Genomic DNA, 23,346 nt, shown 5'->3' with positions numbered 1-23,346 from the left:
TATCCCGAGAACTTTAGACAATTCTCTTCAAAATTCATACATTGGCCATGTTTGCATGCACTTAATTAATGAACTTTCAGAATATTCTTCTTCCTTATTCAAATTCCAGAAAAACTAGGACATCCATTTTATTTTCTGTTATGATAACGCTGGATATGCTCTTGCCATTTATTTTTATTTTTTTAGGAATTTAAGCAGTTTATTCATTTTAATGCATGCCCCTCATAGCGACACACAAAATATATTATTAAAAAAAGCATAAATGTCTCTAGTGTCACTCAATTTAGTGTCCTCGCTGAATAAAAGGATTAATTTCATTCATACAAAAAAAAAAAACGTACAGAAAAAAAACTTACAGAAAACTCTAATGGATTATGAGCTTAATCAGTTTAAAGACCCCTGCATTTATTAACTTAGAAGACATTTTTCTCCAAAGCTACCATAAAAAATGGAGCAGAAATAATGACTGCACCCCAAACTCTTATCCAATTAAATGCTCTCTAAAATGTTTCTCCCCCTAATGTTATTGGCTTCTAGCAAGTAGAAAATCATGAATCACAGCTGTAGAATAGCGCTGTTGAAGAGCCCCTTTGCAGTAGCTCCATGATTGAATAAGAGTTTGATTTCTACTGTTTAATCCTCCTCCTATCTCCTCAGATCTGTCAAATCAATCTGGAGGGGAAGACGTTCTTTTCAAAGAAGGACAAGCCATTATGTAAAAGTCACGCTTTCTCTCCGGTGTGAGGCTCTGCTGTTCGTCAAGGAGGGGCCGGAACGGAGACTGGTGGGTCTATAGCTCTGCCAAACAAGACCAAGTACTTTACTTGAAGCCTGTAACATATGGCTGACTGACAGAGTGATGAATATAGTATCTCCGCTCTTTTTCACCAGCTGTTTTAGCAGCTTCGATCAGCATTTACTAAGTATGTGTCATTCAGCAAAGCACGGACCTGAATTTTTGGTAGCTTGCTTCAGTATGCCGACAGACTGCCCTGAGTTTCGTTATGTTACGATGCCAGTCATTCAACTGGAAAGCTTGTGAACTGTTATAACCACCAATGCCAGACGTCGGAACGGATAACAAGGTATTTGGATGCAGTATTTTAGCTGTTATTCCACATCCCACTCCACCTCCAAAATTCATGACACCTTGTCAATCCAAAAAAAATAGTACGCTCTTATACTGCTCACTTTACTATCACTTTTCAGATATACAGTAATTGTTTCGTTTCAGTATTCCCCAATATGGCATCTGAGTGAATCTCACAAAACATGTTATGTTCACATTTTACCCCATTTTATATTGCATAAAGTAAAATTAAACCATTTGTATGAATATGACTTTTTGTGACTTTATTTCCATGACAGTTGAGTATGTTTCCCCTCCAAATGCCATTATAATTACTGTAATTCAAAAATAATAATAAAAAAAGTATACATCATAATAGAATTTGTTGTTCTGGCTTAATGCTGTTTTTAATACAGTAAATATATATATATAAAATGGAATTACAAATAATAAAATGTGATTAGCATGAAAATATTGTCCCACTGAAAAAAAAAGTAAATACTGAAAAAAAAAAATTCTTGATTTAATTTTGTTGTAAAATGTGATTTTTTTTTTTTTTTTTTTTTTTTTTTGTGAGATTCGCTCATCTTGTCTGCACTCGGGTGTGTGTTTTCAGTCAAAATCCTATCCTCTCTTGTCACAAATAAGGACAAAGCATTTCCCATGTGATGAGTGAAGCAATCTAGTACAATCCATTTTGTAGGCTAAAGCATTGAGCATGTGATCTACTCAGACAGGATCTTAAAGTGGCCCCTCAATCCTGATGCTGTGCAGCCTACTTTTTTGCTCCGCCTGATTTGCTGTGCCAGGGTACTTAAGGTAATGGCAAACCACAGAGGAATAAAATGCCCCTGGCAGCTACACTGAAATGCATTAGCACTGATTGTATGCGTTTCATCCCGACCCAACCAATGGTCTCTACATGGCTTAAATACTAAATGTCACATTCATCTGTTCTAATCAGATAGGTAGTTCTAATTAAGGAAAGGCCTGTGATACCATAAAAACACTTTGCGTTACTGCAAATGGATCCGGCAATATTATACGAGCAGAGTCACTTAGAGCCTTTGTTTGTATTTGCTTGCTGTTATTTAAAGCTCTGTGTCCATTTTGGCCATTTCTGCAAGCTGCAAGTGCCAAAGATGAGGGCATGGAAAGCGTTTTTTTTTTTTTTTTTTTTTTGAGCAATCCTGATTATGGATATCACCAATGTATGCATAATCTTATGGCTTTTCCAAACAATGGTTCAGAGACAAAAAAAAATAAATACCAGATGCTGCCCGGAACATTGCCTTATCAAAATCTCCTGCACTCTAATCGGAAGAAATGCAACACTCCAATATCCTGCTCTTAGAAAGCTATATATATTTAAGCCAACAGCTCAATTTTTGTACTTTTTATATTGAAAACGTGTTACGTATCAACTATCAAGTGCCTTTTTTTAATAGCTTTGCAGCCTTTAACTATTGTGTGTCATTCAGAGATTCAAGATAAACTGCTGTATTCTTGTGCATATTATAGAGAGGTTTTCTATGTCAGATGATGCAAATCATTTATAAAGAAATTGTGCTAGAGACATTTAGTCAATAAATCACCTGCAGTCATGTTGTTGTGTGCTGACTTACTGAATCATATGAATGGCTGTGAAATGGGGTTTTCTTCATGTATCTGAAAGAATAAATCATGATTATTCCCAAGACTACTGATTGGATCCAAATGAGAAATGTGTCATGAAATAAAGTGGATGGCTCGAGCACAAATCACTCAACTCTCTTTTAACAATATATAATTTATTTACATCCATTTTAGGTTCAATTACTATACATACCTTTTCTGAAATTTCATAGAGAGATATATACATAAGGCCAAGTAAATACTTGAAAGCACTTAGAAACGAATTTCCAAAATTCTACCCACAAATCCATATCATTGTCCAAAAAGTACAGAACACCTTCTGCAGAAGAGGGCTTCTTATTACCACAAAATCATCGACGACAATTTACATTGACGAGAAAAATGAAAAATAACTTTACCAAAAAAAAAAAAAAAAAAGAATAACAAAAAAAAAGAATTGTACAATTGCATAAGCGCTGTGGCATGTAATAAATACAGCATTTTGACTTGCAGAAAGGCAAGGAACATTGAATTCAGAAATCGAATTGAACATTCACAGGTACACAATTCTACGGTTTTCAGTTCCAAAAGAAAGTCAGTGGAAAGAAATAGCACACTCACACATTCATTTACACAGAACAGCTATGAATGAGGCTGACAAAATGTACAGTCATAAAGAGAGATCGGTGGTTCTTTTAGTGAATATCATGGCATCTGCTCTATACACAGTTACAAAATCACACTTTGAGATAATAAAAACACACTCTTTTAAAAATATTTATATCACAGAAAAATAAAAAAGAACAATTCATTAAAAAAAAATTCATTTTGTTGCGTGCTCAGCAATGTTTAGAAATGCGTAGCATGTCTGTTTCAACTGAACTGTTTGTAAACCTGAGTGTTAGGATTTTGACAATTTTGCACCAAATCCTTGTCTAAAACTCTGACAGAGGAATAATTTACTGCTGCATCTGTCTTCTCATGACGTAGTGTTGTGAGGATTGATCACCAATAAACCAACAGCCTCAGGACTAAACAAAACGATGGAGTACAAACTTATGGCGAAAACAGTCTAAACCGCAAACACTGCAGAAAGAATGAACTCAGTGCTATATAACCAATGAACAGTAGGCAAACACTTCACAGGTTATACTTCGACAAATGTTACGTCAGTTGTCTAGTCTTTTTTGGCTTGTTATTAAAATATCATTTACAATTATTTTACAAAGTGCTGTATTAAATATTTCAATTGTTTTACCAGCGAAATGCTCGAAATTAACAAGCTTGCACGAGTCATGAGATCTTGAAAGAAAAATAGATGCGTGTTCAATTTAGGAACGCGTTCCTTGTACTCTCCCCACAAAAATATAAAATTAAATCGGCATAGATATGAAAGAAATGCTCCAGATGGCTCATACACTTTGGTTGCGGAGAGATGCATCATATGAAAAGTACTTATCTACAAGACATGATTTTTGTAGATTAAAAACAAAGAAAAGAAAATAGCTGACTGGCTAATTGTTGAACAGAAATCACCAAGTGAAACCTTATGGAAACAAAGCATGAATAAAAAAAAAAAAAACATTGTGTGCACACTTTGGCCTTTAACTTGAGTTCTCTGTTAGCTGAGTGAAACAGGACTGTGTATTTCCACTTGCTGCAGAGAGAACATGCCGGACTCCTCCAATCATCTCCAGATGTGGCCGTCATTACTGGTCCAGACGAAAGTGGACAATTTGTGATCCACAGTTTCTCACAAATCATCCTTCATTTGGAATGAAATACTCTCACATTCAAACACACACGAAAACATAATCGGACAATCTTCAAACTGTGTAATGCACATTCATGGCGCCAAACGCAGAGACGTGTTGCTGTTCTACAGGGTGTGACAAACCACACGTGTGATGGAGGAATTTAGAAAAATACGACAGCTGCTGAGTCTCGGTGAAGTTTTCTTGGATGGAACATTTGCTTTTGGTTGGGGGGTGATGAAAATATTCTTTCTCCTACGAATAAGAAATTGCCCTGAAGCCAAAATGGCTTTCAGAGAAACATAGACTCATTAAATATGAAGGAGAATAGCAGTGAAACATTTGGTAGTATTGCATTTTCTGTTTATAAAATAAGAAAACCTTTCCAATGGGGAACTTGTGTTATTTTTTTCCTCCTTTATAAACGAAGAATTCTATGGACTCTAGTCTTGAAAGGGTTTCATTGACATAAGATGGCCATGGACATCTGACCCCTATTCTCAAAACTCTGTTGAAAGCAAAAACAAACGTAATGTTCTGCAAACCTGCTAGGAAAATGTTTGAGGTCCCTGATCACCCATCCTTCAGCAGCTAAACATCCACAGAATCCTTTGCTTATTTACTGATTATCCACCCGGATCAGAACATATATCATTGCATTGAGGTGAATTTTGGACTTTATGGCTTCATGAGTTTGGAAACACACGTTAAGTGCACAGGGGCAGAGGAACAAGTGATGGCTCTCATCAAAAACGCTTTACTTCCTTAATGTTTTCGACCTGAAATTTAGCAATCGCTCTAAAATTTTAAATGTTTTGTGAGGTAAGAAACGTGTCGGCCAAAGGAAATTGTCATCGATATGTGTGTTTGCATATTGCCAAATGGTACACATTTACAAAATGCATGTCACAAATCTGAATTAGTTTGCAAAATATTCACCTTACCTACATAGCATACATTTTCCACTTGATATCTTTCAAATCGATTTGTTTTAGTTTCCATTTTGATATTAATATATCAATGTGCAAATGTGGTTAGAAAGTACATATTGGTCAGTGATTGAGGGCAGGACCGGAATCATAGAATCTAGGATTTTCTATACACCATTATTTTCAAAACAAATAGATTTTCGTTCTGAGAAAGGGGCATTTGTCTCAGTCACAGTACATCTTAAAGCCCTGCCAGGTTCCTCCTGAGTCTGGTCTTGTTTTGTTTTTGTTTTTCTTTCTTTCTTTTTATTTTATTCCCTATTCACTGGGGAAGTGGCCTCATATAGTTGGGTAAACCCTGTTCTTTGATTTGTTTCTCATCTATGGTGGGGCGGGCAGAGGGTCTCGTCCTTCCCTCACTCCATCACTCAGAGACAGCCGCGGTGCTTCAGTTTTAATGTGTCAGCACTCCCCGTCTGACACCAGGAATATCATGGCCTCCTGCTTGCCAATCTCAGCCATCACAGCGGCAAGCTGATTGAGATTACCACTGTGGAAGTGCTGGGTTTCCCATAAGTCCAGAATCACTGATGTGGGGCTCGCTTTGGATGCGAAGAAACTCATGTGCCTGGAGAGGAAAACAGAGGGAAGGAAATCGTCAGTATACTACTGCAGTCTGGATAGACAGAGCTAGTCTTATATTGTATAAAAATTGTATATTGCAGTTTATGTCTGACTTCGTGAGCATCATAACATGCATATTATTATATTCCAAAACTATAGTGATGCACAGTGTTACATTTAGTTTTCCTTCATACATTTTTTAGTTTAGTTTACAATTGTAGTTTGAGATTACAGTAATTGGGGGAGAAAGAAAAACTTGTTGCAATGGATCCAAACATATATCATTACATTGATAACACTTTACAAAAATGTCTCATTTGTTAACAATAGTTGTGATAAGTAACATGAACAATGAGCAATATATTTTTGCAGCATTTATAAACTTTTGTCTATATTCATGTTAGTTCACAGGGCATTAACTAATGTTAACAGATACAACTTTTAAACTTTGAACGAAATGTTTGTATTAACATTAGCTAATACTAATAAATGCTTTAGAGGTGTTGTTCATTGTTAGTTCGTTAACCATTGTATTTAACTAATGTTTTTACATTTATAAAATTAACTACTGTAAAGTGTTAATGACACGTTATTTAAACTGTAAGGTAAAACTGTAAGCATGATAGCATTTGTCGTACTAAATTGAATATGCAAATGAAGCCCACCAGTGGCTTTGCAAATCACACACAAAATATTTTAATTTTGTAATGGATGCCCTGAACATTTTTAGTGAGATTCACTCAGCTAGCCTTCTGTTTTTCCTTTTTAACCAGATATAACAACTATATTTGAAATGTAATGAATTTGCTTCTCAATGCATGGTTTGTCTCATTGTAAAAAGTAAATCAAGATTGCAGGAGAGTTGTAAGTCATTATTCTCTAAAATATAATAAAACATCAAGAAGCTTATCTTGCATTGTAAACCAATACATCAGCCTCACTGTCATTCCATTCAAAAGGTGAGTAAAAAATCTATGCATGCAGGTCCAGCAAGACACATTAGCTGGACACAGTTGCTCCATGGAGGAATATACAACAATATTATCCATTGTAATATACTAAAAAAACAAACAAAAAAAAAAACCTCACGCTCAGTTCTTCAGAGCACGTGCTTAACGCCCTTTTATTAACTCCTGAACTAAAGCAGGCCTGCATTTTCATTTGATGAATTATCTACTGTGGGTCTCAGTCCTCTAAAAGGGTAAAACCCAGGTTGCATGTGACCTTTTTCCATTGACCAGGCTGAACCTTTTGGATCAAAGCTGATCAATAAGAACAAAGCAACCCCTTTTTGCAGCGTATTAGATGTTGCGAGATGCATCTCCCGAAGGAAGCTGAAGTGGGTTGTTCGATCTAAGTGTTGTTTTCTACATGCTCAGTGAGAAAAGGTTTACAGTCGGGGTTGTATTCACTAGTAGCGCTGCTTTCAAGTCCTAAAAGATTTTCTGAGGACAGTGTCTTGAGTAAAAAACCATTAAGAACGTTTCCAAAATTCTGTGCTTTTCCTTAACTAAGTAAATTAAAATTGAGCGTTTTTGGGTAAGTGTGCTAATTGAACGCACACCACAACATTTCAAATTGTAATTAATTGTAGCAAGTAAACATTATTGGACAAATGAAGCCCATTTTGTTCCATTACCTGGAGGAAGTTCAATGGGACAGTAATAAAAAAACACCCCCTTAAAATCCCCTGGAAGTATTAAATATTCAATATACAACACAAACAATCAAACAAAAAACATCTGCTCTAGATATGGGCAAAAACATATTCAAAAGCCCCACAACAAGAATCCACAGATTCTGTTAAACAGGATCCATTCCTGACCTTAGAGATAATACCTTCTAACACTGACAGATCCTACCTGTCAAGCTTCAGTCTCTGGGCCAGTAGTCTCCAGTCTGCTCCATTGGGACAGGGGGTGTCCAGACTGCTGCAGATCTTCTGTCGAATGAGGTAAGGGATCTGGAATGCACTCGGACCAGCCAGGGCAGGGGTGCAGTTGTCCATTAACAGGAAATCAGAGTCCAGTGGTCTGATGTCCTGGAGTCAAGAACATTTCAATGTGTTACTCATTCCAGCTATACAGAGATCTGAAGATCTATGGAGAAGATCTACGTTTGCATGTGAATACGTTTGGAAAATAATTTAATAGAATGTGGGTATTAAATTGAACTGAATTCAAAACATTTCGAGAAATTGTTTAAAAAAAGCAGGAGTAGACTACAGTTCAATTCAATTCAGTTCACACTAAATTTCAAATTCTGTTTATAATTTAAAAATAGTCTGTACCGCATGTACAGACCACAGTAACAAGTCTATTAAATTTATTTAAATGTTCTACATTTTAATAATAATAATAATGATAATAATAAATCTATTAAATTCTATTCCAAATTCAAATTAGATCAGCTAGGTTTTGGAGAGTGTAAAAAAAAGTCAAATTCAATTAAGTAAAATGTTCTACATTTTTACTTTAAAATTCTATTTAAATTCTGTTCCAAATCCAAATCACCTGAGCTAGGTTTTAGAGAATGTCAAAAAAGAATCTACGGTGTGCACACAATACAACGTCAATCCATTTAAATAACAAATTCAATACCGATTCTTAGTGTAAATCCAATTCAAAATCACAATACATCTCGCAAAGCAGCTTTATTACTACAGTCTCTACTGTTTACTGGTATATCATACTGCAGGTGGTCTCAGTTACCTTTGAGATGTTGAAGTCCAGGGTGAAGCTTTGTCCCTCTCCTTCTACCTGCCACACACACAGTGTGCAGGTGAGATCACAGGTGCTCAGGCTCTGTCTCTCCAGTGTGAAGGTGCAGTGCAGGGTCTGCTGAGAGCCGCTCCAGATGTGATAGAATGGGATCTCCTAAAGGACCAAAGACATGTCACACTGAATTGTTACTGTTCATACCAGATCAGTTCTAAAATCTATAGTCTCAGCCTTGTCAGTACTGATTGTTTCAAAAACATAAGTCATATAAATCAGCAATAAAATCTAACAGTAACAGTATCATGAATTAGCTTAAATTGTGTGTCATTTTTAGGCTGTAACAGAGCATTTTAGAGTACAATACACTTTTACACTATATATAATTTATTTCCCATAATTTATTTTCCTTCACAATGCAAAATCTACAGATATAGAGTTAAGTAAATAGCTTAATATGCACTGCTACAGTTCAGTGCCAAGCGGATGCAGTTAAATTTTTGCAACACAAGAATTATGCAAAAGTTTCCTCATTTTGGCCAACTTTGGCAAACTTTGCATCTGACATAAATAAACTTGAGAAAACAATTCTGTCTCTTGGTAGATAATACACAGCTTCCTTTTCATTAAAAGTTCTCTACTTGCAAACAATAGATCCAGCTGAATTTGATGGCCAGTAAGAGACACAGACAAAGAAAAAGTCCAACACCTGATGATTTATGATGCTGAGGCTGCCGGTGCGAGTCTATGAAAGCTCTGCTCAATCTATTGTTGGCAACAAAATAGTTTCTTTGTCTCTGACATCAGTAGAACATCCTTAAAAGCTAATTGTTCACAACCAGGGATTTGGATTTAATTTATGAACCAGCACAATTCAGTAGATAGAGCAGATATGCCTGCATATCCACAGTCAAATAAAATAAGAACATGTATTAAAATACATTTAGTCCATCAAATACAACACGTTCAGTGTGACAGTCTGATTGGACTAATTATTTAGCTTTATAACATGCTCTTGTCTCATATTATCTAATTAATTGTGAAGAGCGACACAAAAAACAAAGATAAGCGCACACTATTTAAGACTACACATCAATCGTGAGCCAATCAAACAGCAACTCAATAAAAGGCAGTATTATTAGTGAATATGCAGTACCTCAATTTACTCCAATGGGGGAGCTGTTACACAGAATGAAAAGTCTGCAGGAAAACCAAGCCAAGCAACATACTTGTCTAAAAAATAGGGGACGTTCAGGTGAGAAAATGTTTCCTCTATGCACATTTGTGCTGTAACACTGTTAGCTGGCATCTCCAAATCCTCTGAGGAGCTTTTTACGCCAAGAATCCTCCAGAATCCAGAGACGTTCCTCTGAGGCCCAGCATATATGATCCAGGAAGGGAAATATGAGGAAAATCAGGTGCTGCAGCCTTGAACATTTACATATTGGTCTATATTTAATCTCCTCCAGTGGGAAAGAGTCCTGAGATGGGCAGAGCGGGTGAGGAAGACATATGAGAAAACTGCAGCGCTCTCAATCCTTCTTTACCCAAGAAGCCGTTAACTCGTAGCCAAGGCCATGCATGTTATTAAGAGCCGACGTTCTAGGGTCCCTGCTCGCCAATTCACTCTATAATGGGCTTCTTTAGCATCCCTGCATGTTCAGAAATACTCTAATGAGGCAAAACCAAAGAAATTTCCAATTACAGCAATCTGGAGGACATACCTGATCACACAACCTGTTAGAAAGCTCAGAGCAGCCACAGAGCACAGCACTTCAAATTTGCCCCCAATAAAAAACAACTTGGCTAGCTAACTCTTAGAAAAGACTTTGACAACAAAGATCAAAAAGACAAACATAACATTAGCAATACATGTTACAGAAGCAAAGAATTTTAAACAGATGGAAACAGAGGGAAAGCTACTTTGTAGCTACTTTATTCATGAATTATTGTCACAATGGCAGAACAGTTTGGGCGGTCGCAATGTGGTTGCTACTGTAAATTGTTCTGCATGGATGTAAGCAGATAGTCATGTGGTTGCTAGGACTTTGAGCGATTGCTTCTCAAAATATGAATGCAATTTATTTGCCTTCACTCTTAGATAAAAATGGTACACAGAAAAAAAAGCTGTCATTGGATACTCTTTTAAAAGGTACTATAATTTACCATCCAGAGAAGGCTTAGCACTGTATTTGTGCTGTTAAGCTGCATTGCTGTGGCAAACATGTACACTGTAAAAAGATGCAGTGTTAGAATGTCATGACTAGATGCTTAGCAACAGACAGCCAATCGCATTTAGACAGTCACAGAAACACTGTGCATTGTATAAACAGTCATGAGGAAAACATTGTCTAATGGTTTTTAACCCCGGGTAAAATATGAGCAATGTTTAACATTAAACAAGATAACCCTGGACTCAGCTTTCCCTGGGTTTTGAATGATCCAAGGTTAAAGATACGGTAGATAATTTTTTTACCAGAAACATTTTTGTTATACTGGTTGAAAGGTCTGATTGCAATCAATAATATTGCAATCAATATATATCTGTGGAAAGCTCAGGACCATAAAATGTCTGTCCAATCATTGCATTCAATCATTACATTTGGTCTGATGGAATGTTTGGGTTTCATGATGACCTTGAGTTCATTCTCAACAGGTAAGCTAAACTTCAAGTTAAAAGTATTGTATGATGGACCTTTTATTAAAAATAGAAGCCTAATTGTCTACTTTTACCTGTTTAGACATGCCTTCACTTTTATAGACTCGAGAGATGTGTTTGTGATGTTTGAGTTAGGGGAGGTGTGGTGCGCAAATGTTTGTCTGAAAATGTGGTTTATTTTTGTAGTTCTGCCAGGTGACACTAGTAACACAGAAACTGCCTACTCCACCTTTAGCTAATTCAAGCCCTTCCTTTTGCAAGTGTGCAGGCTTCCAGGCTTTTTTTTATATTTAATGTTTAATACATTTAATATTTGAGGTTATGGGTTTTGAAAAACCACTTACTCCACGTATGAGTGATAGCAATAGAGCCGCTCACTGTAGCAAACACCATTAAATTCAAGAAGTGCTGCAAGAAAGAGAAGGTGTTTTATAGAAACCCACCTGATAGCCAGTGAGTAGTTTGCTCCTCCAGTGTGCCTGGGGCATGTCGTGAATCGACAGGCGCAGGTTATGGTAGCTGTCTTTGAAGAGTAGGACGTGAGGCTCGTCAATCAGTCGACCTCCCATCTGTCTTTCCATCTGCATCACCTCCTGTGGAGCAACATGGCACAGCACAGTCAGTCAGGCCACGGCCCTTATAACCCGGTTCTGTTCCCTCTACATTCCTTTAATGTCACTCCAAGGTCACGGCAACTCTGGCGAATGCACTCCAAATCCAAGGGTGCTGCGGTAATGAAGGTTCGAGCTGAGCTATTCGTCAAGTGCTCATTGTTTTTGCATCAAAGATCCGCTTAATTTCATTTCTGCGGCTGTGCCAGGAGAAATTTGTACTTGCACGTCTAATGTTTTCGTCTCAGTGGGTTTGGTATGGCAAGGCCATTTGTTGCCATCAGAATGGCCATCTGGAATTAGGTAATAATACCCATGCACATCCTGGCTGATCTATCAATTCTTTTTCAGGGCACATCTCTCATGCTAAAGGAGTGCGCAGAGCAGAGGTCTCTGAAAGCTGAAAGACTCCCATCAAAGACCTCGGCTTGCACAGAGGAACTACAGCTCAAACAACATGATGAATTGGACGCCAAGGTTAGAGGACTGGCAGACCTTTCCAATCAGGACGGCAATCTTTCATAACATTCAAACTTGCTAACAAAACAACAGCACAAAGGTAAGAACTAAAGAAAAACGAAACGGGTGAAGCGTTCCTGAGAAGCGAGCTGCGGTGTGTCTAAAACAAAACTACTTGAACAAACAGACAACAAATTGAGGAGAGACAAGGGGGGTGCGGTTATTACCATATGTTTGATTATTTTCTGTGTGAATGTGGATGCACATGAATTGAGTTTGAGAGCGCCTCTAATTAAGATGGAGAATCTCAGTGATTTTTATCTGCACATGGACGATTCAATTTTCTGCACTCTTTACCAAGTATCGGCAGGCCCAGTTTCAATTAAAACAGTACAGAACCTGTTAATTATTAATTTGCAATACCTGCTGTACAAGTACTGTACTATCTGCTGAACTACAGTTTCAAAAGCAAGTGTGCTTCCCACTGTCTTTTGGGAGACAATTTCTTACAGGGAGACAATTTTTAATTTAAGGAAAAAAAATTCTGTCTGTCTGTCTGTCTATCATTATGATGACACTTTAATCTAATTTGACTCATGTTGAGCTTGTCACAATGCATTATGTCTGCCTTAGAATTAGGCCGATCTTAATATAACAAACTAAGCTAAAACTAAAAATTCTAGACAAGAGCTTTGTCTCTGGCATAAAACACCTTTTTATCTTTTTAAAGACTGCAAGTGGTTTCATGGGAGATAATGAAAGCAGTTTAAAAACTTTTACTATCAGAGTCAGAAAGTCAAGCTACAGTCTTTCTCCATTAGTGTAGCAAAGATAGAGATGTTGACATCTTTCATGGTTCTTCAGCCCAGCCACTGAGGTGAATTTTAAGAGAACTGAATAGGTTAGAGGTCAAGGTTCTCATGCCATTAGGTTGTATGTCAGTCAATGGCTAAGTGCACTCCAATCTGAAGAGGAATAGAATCTCTCCTTCACGACAAAAGACACTTTATTTAGGCTACAGGCATCTCATTTTACGTTCTTCTCTTAAATACAATCACTCTATGGGAGGAAATTAGCATTGCAAATTGCTGCTTATGGACTTTTTGATCCTAATTCTGACCTATCTAGCTGCCTAGTAATGGGAAATACAAGAGCATGCCAATTATCCCATTATGAACATTTAAGAGCATGCATACCAATGGAGACCAGAGAACAGCCTGTCCACCCTACGTATATTAACAAGGCCAGCTCAAAATGATGAGCAGAAACATGTCAGTCTTGGCCCGCCGCTGCTGCATCTCAGCCAAGAACTGAGTTTGCCATTTGTGTGTTTGCTTTCAACATATGTCTCAGGCTGAGTGAATATTGGCCCTGTTTACACCCTATTGTCTTGTAAATAAATTAACACAGAATTTCATTAAAACAATCTGAACATGACTTCTTTCAATGACAAACCACTTAATTGCATGCAAAAATATACCTTAGAAACAATATACCATACAATACACAATATACGTAGATATTTGTACACATTAAAAATGTGGTAACAATTAAATACATTTTGAAGCATTTCACACCAAAGGAGATCTTAAAGGAGAAATTAATCTGCAGTACTATCATGATTCGCTGTGGAAGGAACGATGGAGATGCTGAGAAATGTTCAACAAACTGTAATACTTGAATCACGGGGGTAAATCCACAACAGAAAGACAGGAAACACAAGACATCCAACAAGTAGACCCGATAAAACCAAAATGAACAGACCGGGGCTTTTAAACACAGGGCAATCAGGGGAACACAAGTGCATGGAATCATAAAACAATAAAACTACACAAGAACAGGAAAAAGACCATATAAGGAAACACAGGAAGAACTACGGGGGCAAAACAGGTCCAAAAGTCTGACAAGTACAGTATTTATGAGCCAAATGGATTTTGAATGCAACTACCTCACCAAAAAAATGTAATAATAATAAACAAACAAACACAGCAAAATACATCTAAATGGTCAGAGTTGTATACTTATATTATATGATTTTGATTTGAACTCCCATTGCACAAAAATAACTATTAAATTGTTTGGTCATGTCTTTTCTTGCCTGGGGCACCAAGAAACCCAGAACTGCCACTTGTCCCTCTTCAAAAAAGAAGTGCATGACGCCCTTGACAAGAACTGTAGTTACTACACCATTTTGGCAGAAACTACAGTATTTTTTGTAAGGAGTCTTTTAAAGTATATACAAGGGGGAGACAATGTGAATTTCTCATGGATGAAGACAAGATGGTGATGACTTAGCCATATAAAATACTTGGGAATAGAAGGGTTTTTCTGTTCTTTGACAGTTCATTTAGACTGAATAAAAAAACTAGGACAAAGACCACCATTTGACCATCTTACTCACTGAAAAACTAAGAACCAGAGTGAGAGAGGGGGAAAAAGAAAGCAAGCGAGTGATTAAAAAAGAAAGAAAAAAACGAATGGAGGGAGACAGAGGCAGCAGTTAACACTGGTGTCTTCGGGTCAAAATAGTGGTAAGCTATAGAGAGACAGATAACAGGATTATGAGAAGCATGGCCACAGTCCTCCAAAGCCCACAAACCCTTCATCCTCACAGGCCTGGACAGCTCCTGTGGTGTGCTGAGCCGGGGCTCTGACGGACTTCTGCTGCACTCCATTTGGGAATACAAGAGACTCTTCTATAGTTTATCTCCCCTCGCTGTCTTTGACAGAAGGAGGTTAGATGCTCTGCTGCAACTCACGTGCTACAAACGCTCCTCCGCCAAACACACACAAGCAAAACATTTAAAAGCCATTTAGGCAAAAGGGCAATGTGTTTACAAAGTTCACAGTGACCCAAACTTCCATTAAGATAAAACACTTAATATCAAGCCTCAGAAGATTGAACCACAGCGGTCAAAATTTTGTTTTGTTGCAATTTGCTGTGTGGTTGTTAGGGTGTTGCCAAGCTTGTTGTTACAGAGTTCTGGGTGATGGCTACGCTACTATGCTTTGCTTTATTGTTGCTAGGATCATTTTAGTAGTTGCCAGGGAGTTCAAAGCTTGTTGTAACATGGTTGCTAGGGTGTTGCTAGTTGCTATGGAATTCTGGGAAAGTTGAGGGAATTCAGGAGACAAGCTTCTTGTTATATGGTTGCTAGGGTGACTTCTTCATGCTAAGTTGTTGCTAGAATGTTGCCAAGTACATTGTTGTATGGTAACTACAGTGATTTGTGTGGTTGCTATGGTGTTTTCGGTAGTTCCTTGGGTGTTGACAGGCTTGTTGCTATTTTATTGTTAAAGTGATTCGTGTGGTTGCTAAGGTGTTATAGATAGTTGCTTGGGCCTTGCTATATCAATACTGGGCCGATTTGTGAGGTTGCTAGTGTGTTCTGTTCTGGATAGTTGCTATGATACAATCAAGCTAATTGCTATATTCAGTAGCTTTTAGGCTTAATTGTGTAGTTGCTAGAGAATTTTGGATAGTTGCCAAGCTTTTTGCTATAATGTTGCTAGGGTGATTTGTGTTGTTAGGGCATCGTTATATGGTTGCTAGGGTAATTTTTTTGTTGTTAAACTGGTCTGGGTAGTTGCTAAATGGTTGCCAAGCTCATCGCTATATGGTTGCTTGGCTGATTTGTTTTGTAACTAGGGTGTTCTGTCCTAGATAGTTGCTAGGGCCTGTCAAACTCATTGCTACATAATTCCTAGCATGACTTGAGTCACTGCTTGGTAATTCTGTGTAGTATAAAATATTAGTTTGTATATATATATATATATAAAATAAAAATATGTAATGTTACTTGGGTGATTTGTGTGGTTGCTTGTGTGTTGCTATATTTTCTGTTGTTAGAGTTGCTTGTCGTTAGGGGTTTGTTCAACTCCTAGTCCCTAAGTATGAGCAATAGTAATAATGATGCATGCCTTAATAAATTCCTTCTAATAAATCTATTTCAGAGCTATTCCAATAAAAAGCTATTAAACATGAATGCAGAGTGGGCTCTATCCATTTTGTCCCCACTGGCTTGACAGTAATAAGGTACGAAAAATAACCATCATACCGTATAAACTCAAAATGAGCACGCCATAAATTAACAACCACCGAGACAAGTTTGTTACGCAACATCTTAAATCAGTAAACTAAATAAAAAGGCTTTGATTTTAATGACAGAAAAGATCTGCAGTAATAGAAGATTTCTTTCAGTCTGTTTTATAACTTAATCTCAACTGTCTCCCAGCACATAAAGATATGAGAGCATAACAAAGTGACTGACATTGACTAATTTCCGCATGGCATCTTCCGCAACTTCTCAGGCGTGAGAAAACAGACTTTGCACTTTCTAAGCTGATGAGCAAGTCAGAAAAGTCAGAAAAGAGATCTGAATGACGGAGGCAAATATTTCACAGATGTAAATCATCTAGACATATGTCTGTGAGTTTTCTCCAGCTGGTGATGAGGTTATTTTTCTCCTTCCCACCCAACACCTCAAATATTTCTCTCCCTTCTGAAAACACGAACGACATGCAAGTTGCTTTCCAAACAAGCATTCCACAGAGACGAATTTGAAGAATAAGAGCAACAGTAAATAACATACAGTACAGGCTTTGTTTTGTCTTGTTCTCTCGCGTCTTTGGCTGATGAAGCCGACTGTCTCATTAAATGTTACATCAGTGATCAAAGTCGTGCACCATTTTTGGTTTCTCCTCTGGAAGCGTGAATGCCTGCACATATGCGCAAATTATGCTCAGACGTTAGACAAAAGGTCAAATATGAGAACACTTGCTCTCCTCTCTCTATATTTGTTTCTAGCCCAGTCAGCAGATAGAAAACACCAGACTTGACTCTTCAGACATTTGGCTGCTGGGTCGAAAGGTCTGGAGGGAGAAGAGCATATAACACGGGTCTTGATTAAATGTGAACAACATTTGGAAAGAGGCACCAAAGGTCATCGCTCATCCATCTCTAAAACGAGAGGATATTTTACAATTCCAGTGCCTGGTGAAAAGCCAGATAAATCAGTGAACCCAAAATGTTCCTCTGCTGGTGCTTCAAACCTTCTTTGCAACATGTTGATGCTAGTGCACCATAATCTGGATCTTAATGCTATTTCTGCAGTGGATGAAGACACTGCCAATCATGCTTTGATGAAAAATAAAATACTATGATGAGATCAGATTAAGAATGAAAGGGTCAGAGCCTTAGTGTAGCGGTGTGTGCGTTCAACACTGAGGCTCAAATAAGGTCAACATGGCCTAATAAGGGGTTTACATTTGGAGGTCAAGTATGTTAGTAAGCACAATAATTAGCCACATCAAAGGAAGTGTCTTTCACAGGTAGTTGAGCTTTAGGAAAGGGCGACTATGAGGTGTCCAGCTACAGTAAAACCAGCAGTGTTAGCAGTTTTGAAAAAGGCCAAAGTGCATTAAATATTTATCTAATTGGTCCCATAAGACTCAGAAACATTTTGAAAGCCTCCCCGCTGAAATGTCACTGACTGCTAAATGTCATATTTCTGATTAAGACAAAGACATTGTTTAAATGTGGTTTAATTAGGAGATTCAAGATTTCTGTTGTTTTACAGTAGGTACAAGCAAAGCTGATGACTGAGAAAAATAAAGAGTGAATAAGAAAGAAATTGAGTGTTAGAGAAAGGAAAAAGTATTTGTATAGTGTGGCAAGTTCTTCGCTCAATGAACCACCAAAACCAACCACCATCTCTTTCATTTGTGGTGCATTACCGTTTCTTATTAATATAGTAGCCCTGTGGCAATCAAAATGCAATTAATATTCACCTAAGACGATGGTGGAGAAAGATGCATAAAAAAATAATAATGCATCTTTGTCATGACTGCTGCTTCTCATGCTATGCAAATTCCTAATATCCCCTTCTGTTATCAGCAACGATTAGTATAATAATTCCATCACAATAAATCAGCCTCACATCTTTGAAGTAAAGTCAATCAGGGACTCAGATGTGGTTCTCAGGGGTGAAACACCTGTTAGGCCACAAACATGCTGTACATGAGCTCACAAATGCTTGGCAAATGCATTGCAAGATGTACACATTACTTTACATACATTCTTGCATCAATGTAGCGGTACAAATACAAAAACCCTTATTAATAACAGCAGTTAATTTGTAAGAGAAAACTGACCGTAGACCTTTCACGCTAATGTTTTTCCCCCAGTTGTTGGTAGTTTCATAAATCATTGATTCAGAACGATTTGCCAAAGAACTGATCTGAACAGACTCAAATACATGATTTGATCACTAGTTCTCAAGTTTAAAAGCTGTTACACGAAGAATGGTAACTATAATGATAACTATATTAGTGTCCACATCAACGGACAATAATGTTCTGTTCGTTATGAGCTTGTGCACAGTTGTGGTTTGCTGTTTAAAATGCTCAAACTCTACAAACGTGGCTTGATTCTGATTGACTGTCAATGATGTTTTCATTGTTCATCAGCTGGAAATCATTCTGAAAGTGATTCCAACGATACCGTTCTTCTGTATTGTTATTATTATAGTTGTAGTGTGGACTTTCCTATTCTCATAGAATTTTAATTATTAAAACTTTATAGTTATAGTTTTAGCAAAACTAGAAAAATGTTTTTATATTAATTTATTTAGCAAATGCCTTTATTCAAAGCAACTCAAAAATCAAATGTTTTATAAAGAAGTCAACGTAAACATTAATTTGGGCTGCAATTCAAACCACCTAGATTCTTCAGAATAGGCATTTTTTACTGATTTAATTTTGCAGAAGCTTTCGCAGGCACGTAATTGCAAAGAGTATGTTTCTGGCATTAGAAGAAAAAAAACTCTTCTTTTTCATACTTACAAAGATCAGCATACAGTCCACTCGACTTCCCACTAAACCACCGTGTAAAAAAATGCATATCCTATTAGGCCACTGTGGCTCACTGCAGCAGTCTATGCAGTGAAAAATGCAGATAGGGTGGATTCATAGAAAGCAGCACCACACAAGAGCATTGCATGACTGAGTCTGTCCACATATAAAGGTTCCCCTGGAGCGGCCCACTCCTGATCAAAGGCAAGGTTAGTTTGAAAGGAGGTCATGGGTTAAAAAAGAATCTATGTTAGCAGCTCAACACCCTGGCTATATAAAAGCACACCACACTTCCACATCTTCAATCGCTAAATAACAACAACTGCTGTAAAATAAAAAAATAAACAGGACCTTTTTTGGGGGGGTCCAACAAATCATCACTTCAACACTTCTCTTTAAAATGACAGAACAGTCAGCGTTCTCATGAACCCTTTGGAGAGAATTGGAGGGGAGGTGCTCACATCCATCATACACTGGAGCACTTCTCATCTTTGCATGGCTAAGAGCTCATTTTAAACAAACCGGTCAAAATCCTGGCATCTCTTTTGTAATCTCTTTCCCCAACAGCCCACCCTAGTGGGGCCCAGCGGGCAGCTTTGGGTAGGGCAGGTCATCTTTTTTGGCAGGCTCTCAGAGGCTGGAGTGGGCAGAGCAGGGAACGGAACCTCTTACTTTGACAGTAAGAGCCGAGAGGAGCTCAGGGGCCACGGCCAGAGAGTCTCTCCTTTTCATTTACTAATTAGACATGCAAATGAAATCTTAACAGTCTACTCAGACGTGCTCCTCGAGGGAGGCTGCTTTGGCATTAGCTCTTGATTATTCCTGATCTGTTAGGAGGGGGAGCACAAAAAATGTGTAAGCCAGAAGGAACTGAAAAAATATGATTGTCTGATGAAAAAGAAAGAAAAAAGAAAAGCATTTTATTTTTGCTTAAACAGCAAGACATCTTTGGTCAACTGGCAATTAAATGGACAGTTCACCTAACAATGAAAATTCTGTTATAATTTTTAATATTCTGGCAAGGAACAAACATTCTTCCAGGAATATTAATGGAATTTAGTGGAATACTTCTGATTCTGATTGGTCAGTTGCGACATTCCGAGGTACGTTATCCCTGGATAACAACCTGTAAAAGCTAATAACACAGGCTCATCCGGGTAACAGCAGTCGGCGCTGTACTCTTGCTTGAACTAATTTTTTTCTTGGTGGAAGCTTTGTGTTTGTTTAGCTAATAAAATATTAAAACTCGATACAAAATGGTGTACAATTGTTTAATTACATCATCCTGGTATCACAGACTCGCTCTCATTTCATACAAACCCAGCTGCTGCCATTTTGCTACGATTGTTTTGTACGCTGTAATGGATTATAAGAGAACTAACAAACTGGTAAGGTTTTAAAACATTTTCGTCTTAATTATTTTATTGCCTTAATTATTTTGTGGTGAAATGTTGTGTAATACGTGGTTTGACTGCACCGTTTCCATTAAATGTCTGTTTAGTTTGAATTTGCTGCTTGCTCGCAACTGCTGTCTTCACGGAAGCTTTGCATTCAAATATTTCAACTCAAATCAATATTTCGCGTCTAATTATTTACTTATGTGGCAAGTAGCAATAAGTGGGGTCCTTCGTGTCGGGGTCCTGATCACCCTGTCGGGAGAACACACAGCTGGATGTACATTATCCCTTACTTAATCATGTTCTTAAAACGTTAGCACAAAGAATTAATTTATACATCTTTCATGGATCGTTTTTTTTTTTTTTTTTTTTTTTAGTTGGATATTCGCTTAACATTTTTCAAATATAACTACTTGCTTCCAAATGTTCATAGAACATCTAATAGTAACATTCCCATAATGTTTGCAAAATGATAAAATAGAATGTTTCCTTAACGTTAACACATAACCAAGAATAGCTGGATAATTTTAGAACTTAATGGGAACATTAGCGAAACTTTCTTACAACACATTTTTCTTAGCTGGGTTTTGTCATAAGATAATATAAATTTTGAATATTAAAGGCCTCACCTTTAGCAGGTCCTGTGTGTCATCCATGCAGTAGATGCGGATGTTGTACTCCAGCGTAGAGCAGTAGGCAGGAGCAAAGAGCAGCAGTTTTAGGCGTTTAGCTGCAGCCATGCTGAGGGACTCCCCGACCAGAGCAAAGCGGCCCAGCTGCTCAGTGAACACCCGGCACGTCTCCGCCTCCAGCTGGCAGTAGTACGGCTCCGAAAACACTTCCTCACCAAGCTGAAGTACATCCTGAGGAGCCAATGAGACAATGACACAGGGATCAGAGGGGAGGGCAGAGAGCAGCTGTGTCAGTGGAGTTATTGGAGAGATGGTCAACTCCTGCCCTGGGGATGTTCGGTGTCAGATTTTAGATACAGTGAAGTGATCTGGCAGAGCAGAAACTGAAAGATCTGCATAATGAGCTGTGTTCTGTGCTCTAATGAGACACTAATAGCAGGAGTTCATCCTGAATGCTCACACATGGTAATGCCCACTAAGTGATCGGAGCTTGCCTTTCTCTGGGAATAAATCGTGTGATATTTCTACAGCTCAGATTTACTTCTTATGTGAAAATACCAATAAGTTAAATACCAGAAGAAGAGCAATTAAAAAACATTTTAATTAATAAAAATAAAACTGATCGAATAAATGAATAAATAAACAAACAAACACATTTTATGCATTTATTTTATTATTTCTGGACTGTAAACAGTATTTCTGGATTTTTTGCATATTCTAAATAAAATTTCTGTAGCTTTCAGATGGAAAACTTGCCGCCACAAAGCTACGTGTCTCTATGTGTTTTTTTAGGCAACTTTACAGGCTCAGGTTTCTGTGATATTCTGATCCCTAGATATGTCTTAGGTTGCTGCTTCACTGAACAATATCATTCAAGTAGGATTTTTAAAAAATGTCTCTTATGTCTCTTTTGGTGACCAAGGTTGCATTTATTTGATCAAAAATGCATCCAACAGGAATATTGTAAAATATTATTACAATTTAAAATAACTTTTTTTAATTTTTAATTTTAATGTTTCTTATTTAGTCTTTAGTCTCACATGATCCTTCAGAAATCATCCTTATAGTTAGAGTAAAAAACAAAAACAAACAAACAAACAACAAAAACACCTCAAAAAGCTACATTATTTAAAGTATTTTCATGTTCAGTACAGGATGAGTTTCATTCTTAAGGTTAGTAGTTTGTTCAAAATTGTTTCAAATCACTAAGTATGACCGTTAATGATTTTTTCCATATCCTACAACATTTTGCACCCCACTGTTTTGTGTTAATCAGTTAGTGAGTTTGACAGTTTGAGCTGCTTCTGTACTAATAACCAGGAGAATAAACTAATTAACAGGTTGCCATGGGCAATATAGAGCTTGTCAGGGCATGGCAAGATAATTACTTTTATTGGATATAAGAATCCTGACAGATATCAGAAATGCCTTCAAGTGTCCTATAGGCTAATGCAAAGAAAAATGTATTAAAATCAGAAGAAAAGGCATTCTGTCAGAAAACGTGACTTTAGCAAAGGCCAAGGTTATTGTGAGGGAACATGCCGTTTTCTCACAGTCTTCAGTCAGATACAATCACATAATGGCCCCCCTGAGTGGCTTTAATTAGAGAAAAGGCAAGTGGGATATGTGGCGACAGAACCTTCTGCAGGAAGCTCATCAGAAAGATTTCTCGCACACTGTCTTTCTTTTTCTCTCGCTCACACCATTATCTAATCAAATACAGAGAGGCGGCCCCACTGTCGTGCACCTCAGGATCCAGGCCAGGAAATTACATCCAGCAATCAATAAAATAAGCCACTATCTTCATCGCTGAAATTAGTATTGGCACTAACCGTTTTTCATTTGACCACAATGAAGTCTCGGTTTTTTTTCATGATCTTTTTTTTTTTTAAATGACTCAGAAAAAAAAAATCTTCCCACGGTTCGATAACGACATGGACTGTATTTCATTCTCTTCTGCTCACGTTTTGCTGATCTGCGTCCTCTGGAGAAATTAATTGCTGCGAGTCTGTCTGCCAAGGCTCCTTCC

The 23,346-nt window shown here is 37.5% G+C and overlaps 2 protein-coding genes across 6 annotated transcripts in view; one reads left to right on the top strand and one right to left on the bottom strand.

Annotated features, from left to right (window-relative positions):
* Positions 1-2,673, top strand: part of LOC109101630 (PDZ and LIM domain protein 7-like) — a 37,838-nt gene extending 35,165 nt beyond the window's left edge. For both annotated transcript variants that reach the window (XM_019115010.2, XM_019115011.2), the window contains exon 11: positions 658-2,673. In XM_019115010.2, coding sequence (XP_018970555.1) covers positions 658-744 — 87 coding nt within the window. In that variant the 3' untranslated portion in view covers positions 745-2,673. The remainder of the gene's footprint in view (positions 1-657) is intronic.
* Positions 2,674-3,485: 812 nt separating this feature from the next.
* Positions 3,486-23,346, bottom strand: part of LOC122147428 (netrin receptor UNC5A-like) — a 168,635-nt gene continuing 148,774 nt past the window's right edge. For all 4 annotated transcript variants that reach the window (XM_042769978.1, XM_042769979.1, XM_042769981.1 and 1 more), the window contains 5 exons: positions 21,315-21,548; positions 11,810-11,959; positions 8,702-8,866; positions 7,853-8,031; positions 3,486-5,994 (listed from right to left, as the gene is read on the bottom strand). In XM_042769978.1, the coding sequence (XP_042625912.1) occupies positions 5,829-5,994; positions 7,853-8,031; positions 8,702-8,866; positions 11,810-11,959; positions 21,315-21,548 (894 nt within the window). In that variant the 3' untranslated portion in view covers positions 3,486-5,828. The remainder of the gene's footprint in view (positions 5,995-7,852; positions 8,032-8,701; positions 8,867-11,809; positions 11,960-21,314; positions 21,549-23,346) is intronic.

The sequence above is a fragment of the Cyprinus carpio genome, chromosome A14 (genome assembly GCF_018340385.1).
Source record: "Cyprinus carpio isolate SPL01 chromosome A14, ASM1834038v1, whole genome shotgun sequence".
Lineage (NCBI taxonomy): Eukaryota > Metazoa > Chordata > Actinopteri > Cypriniformes > Cyprinidae > Cyprinus > Cyprinus carpio.
This window is presented reverse-complemented; position numbering and strand designations above follow the sequence as displayed.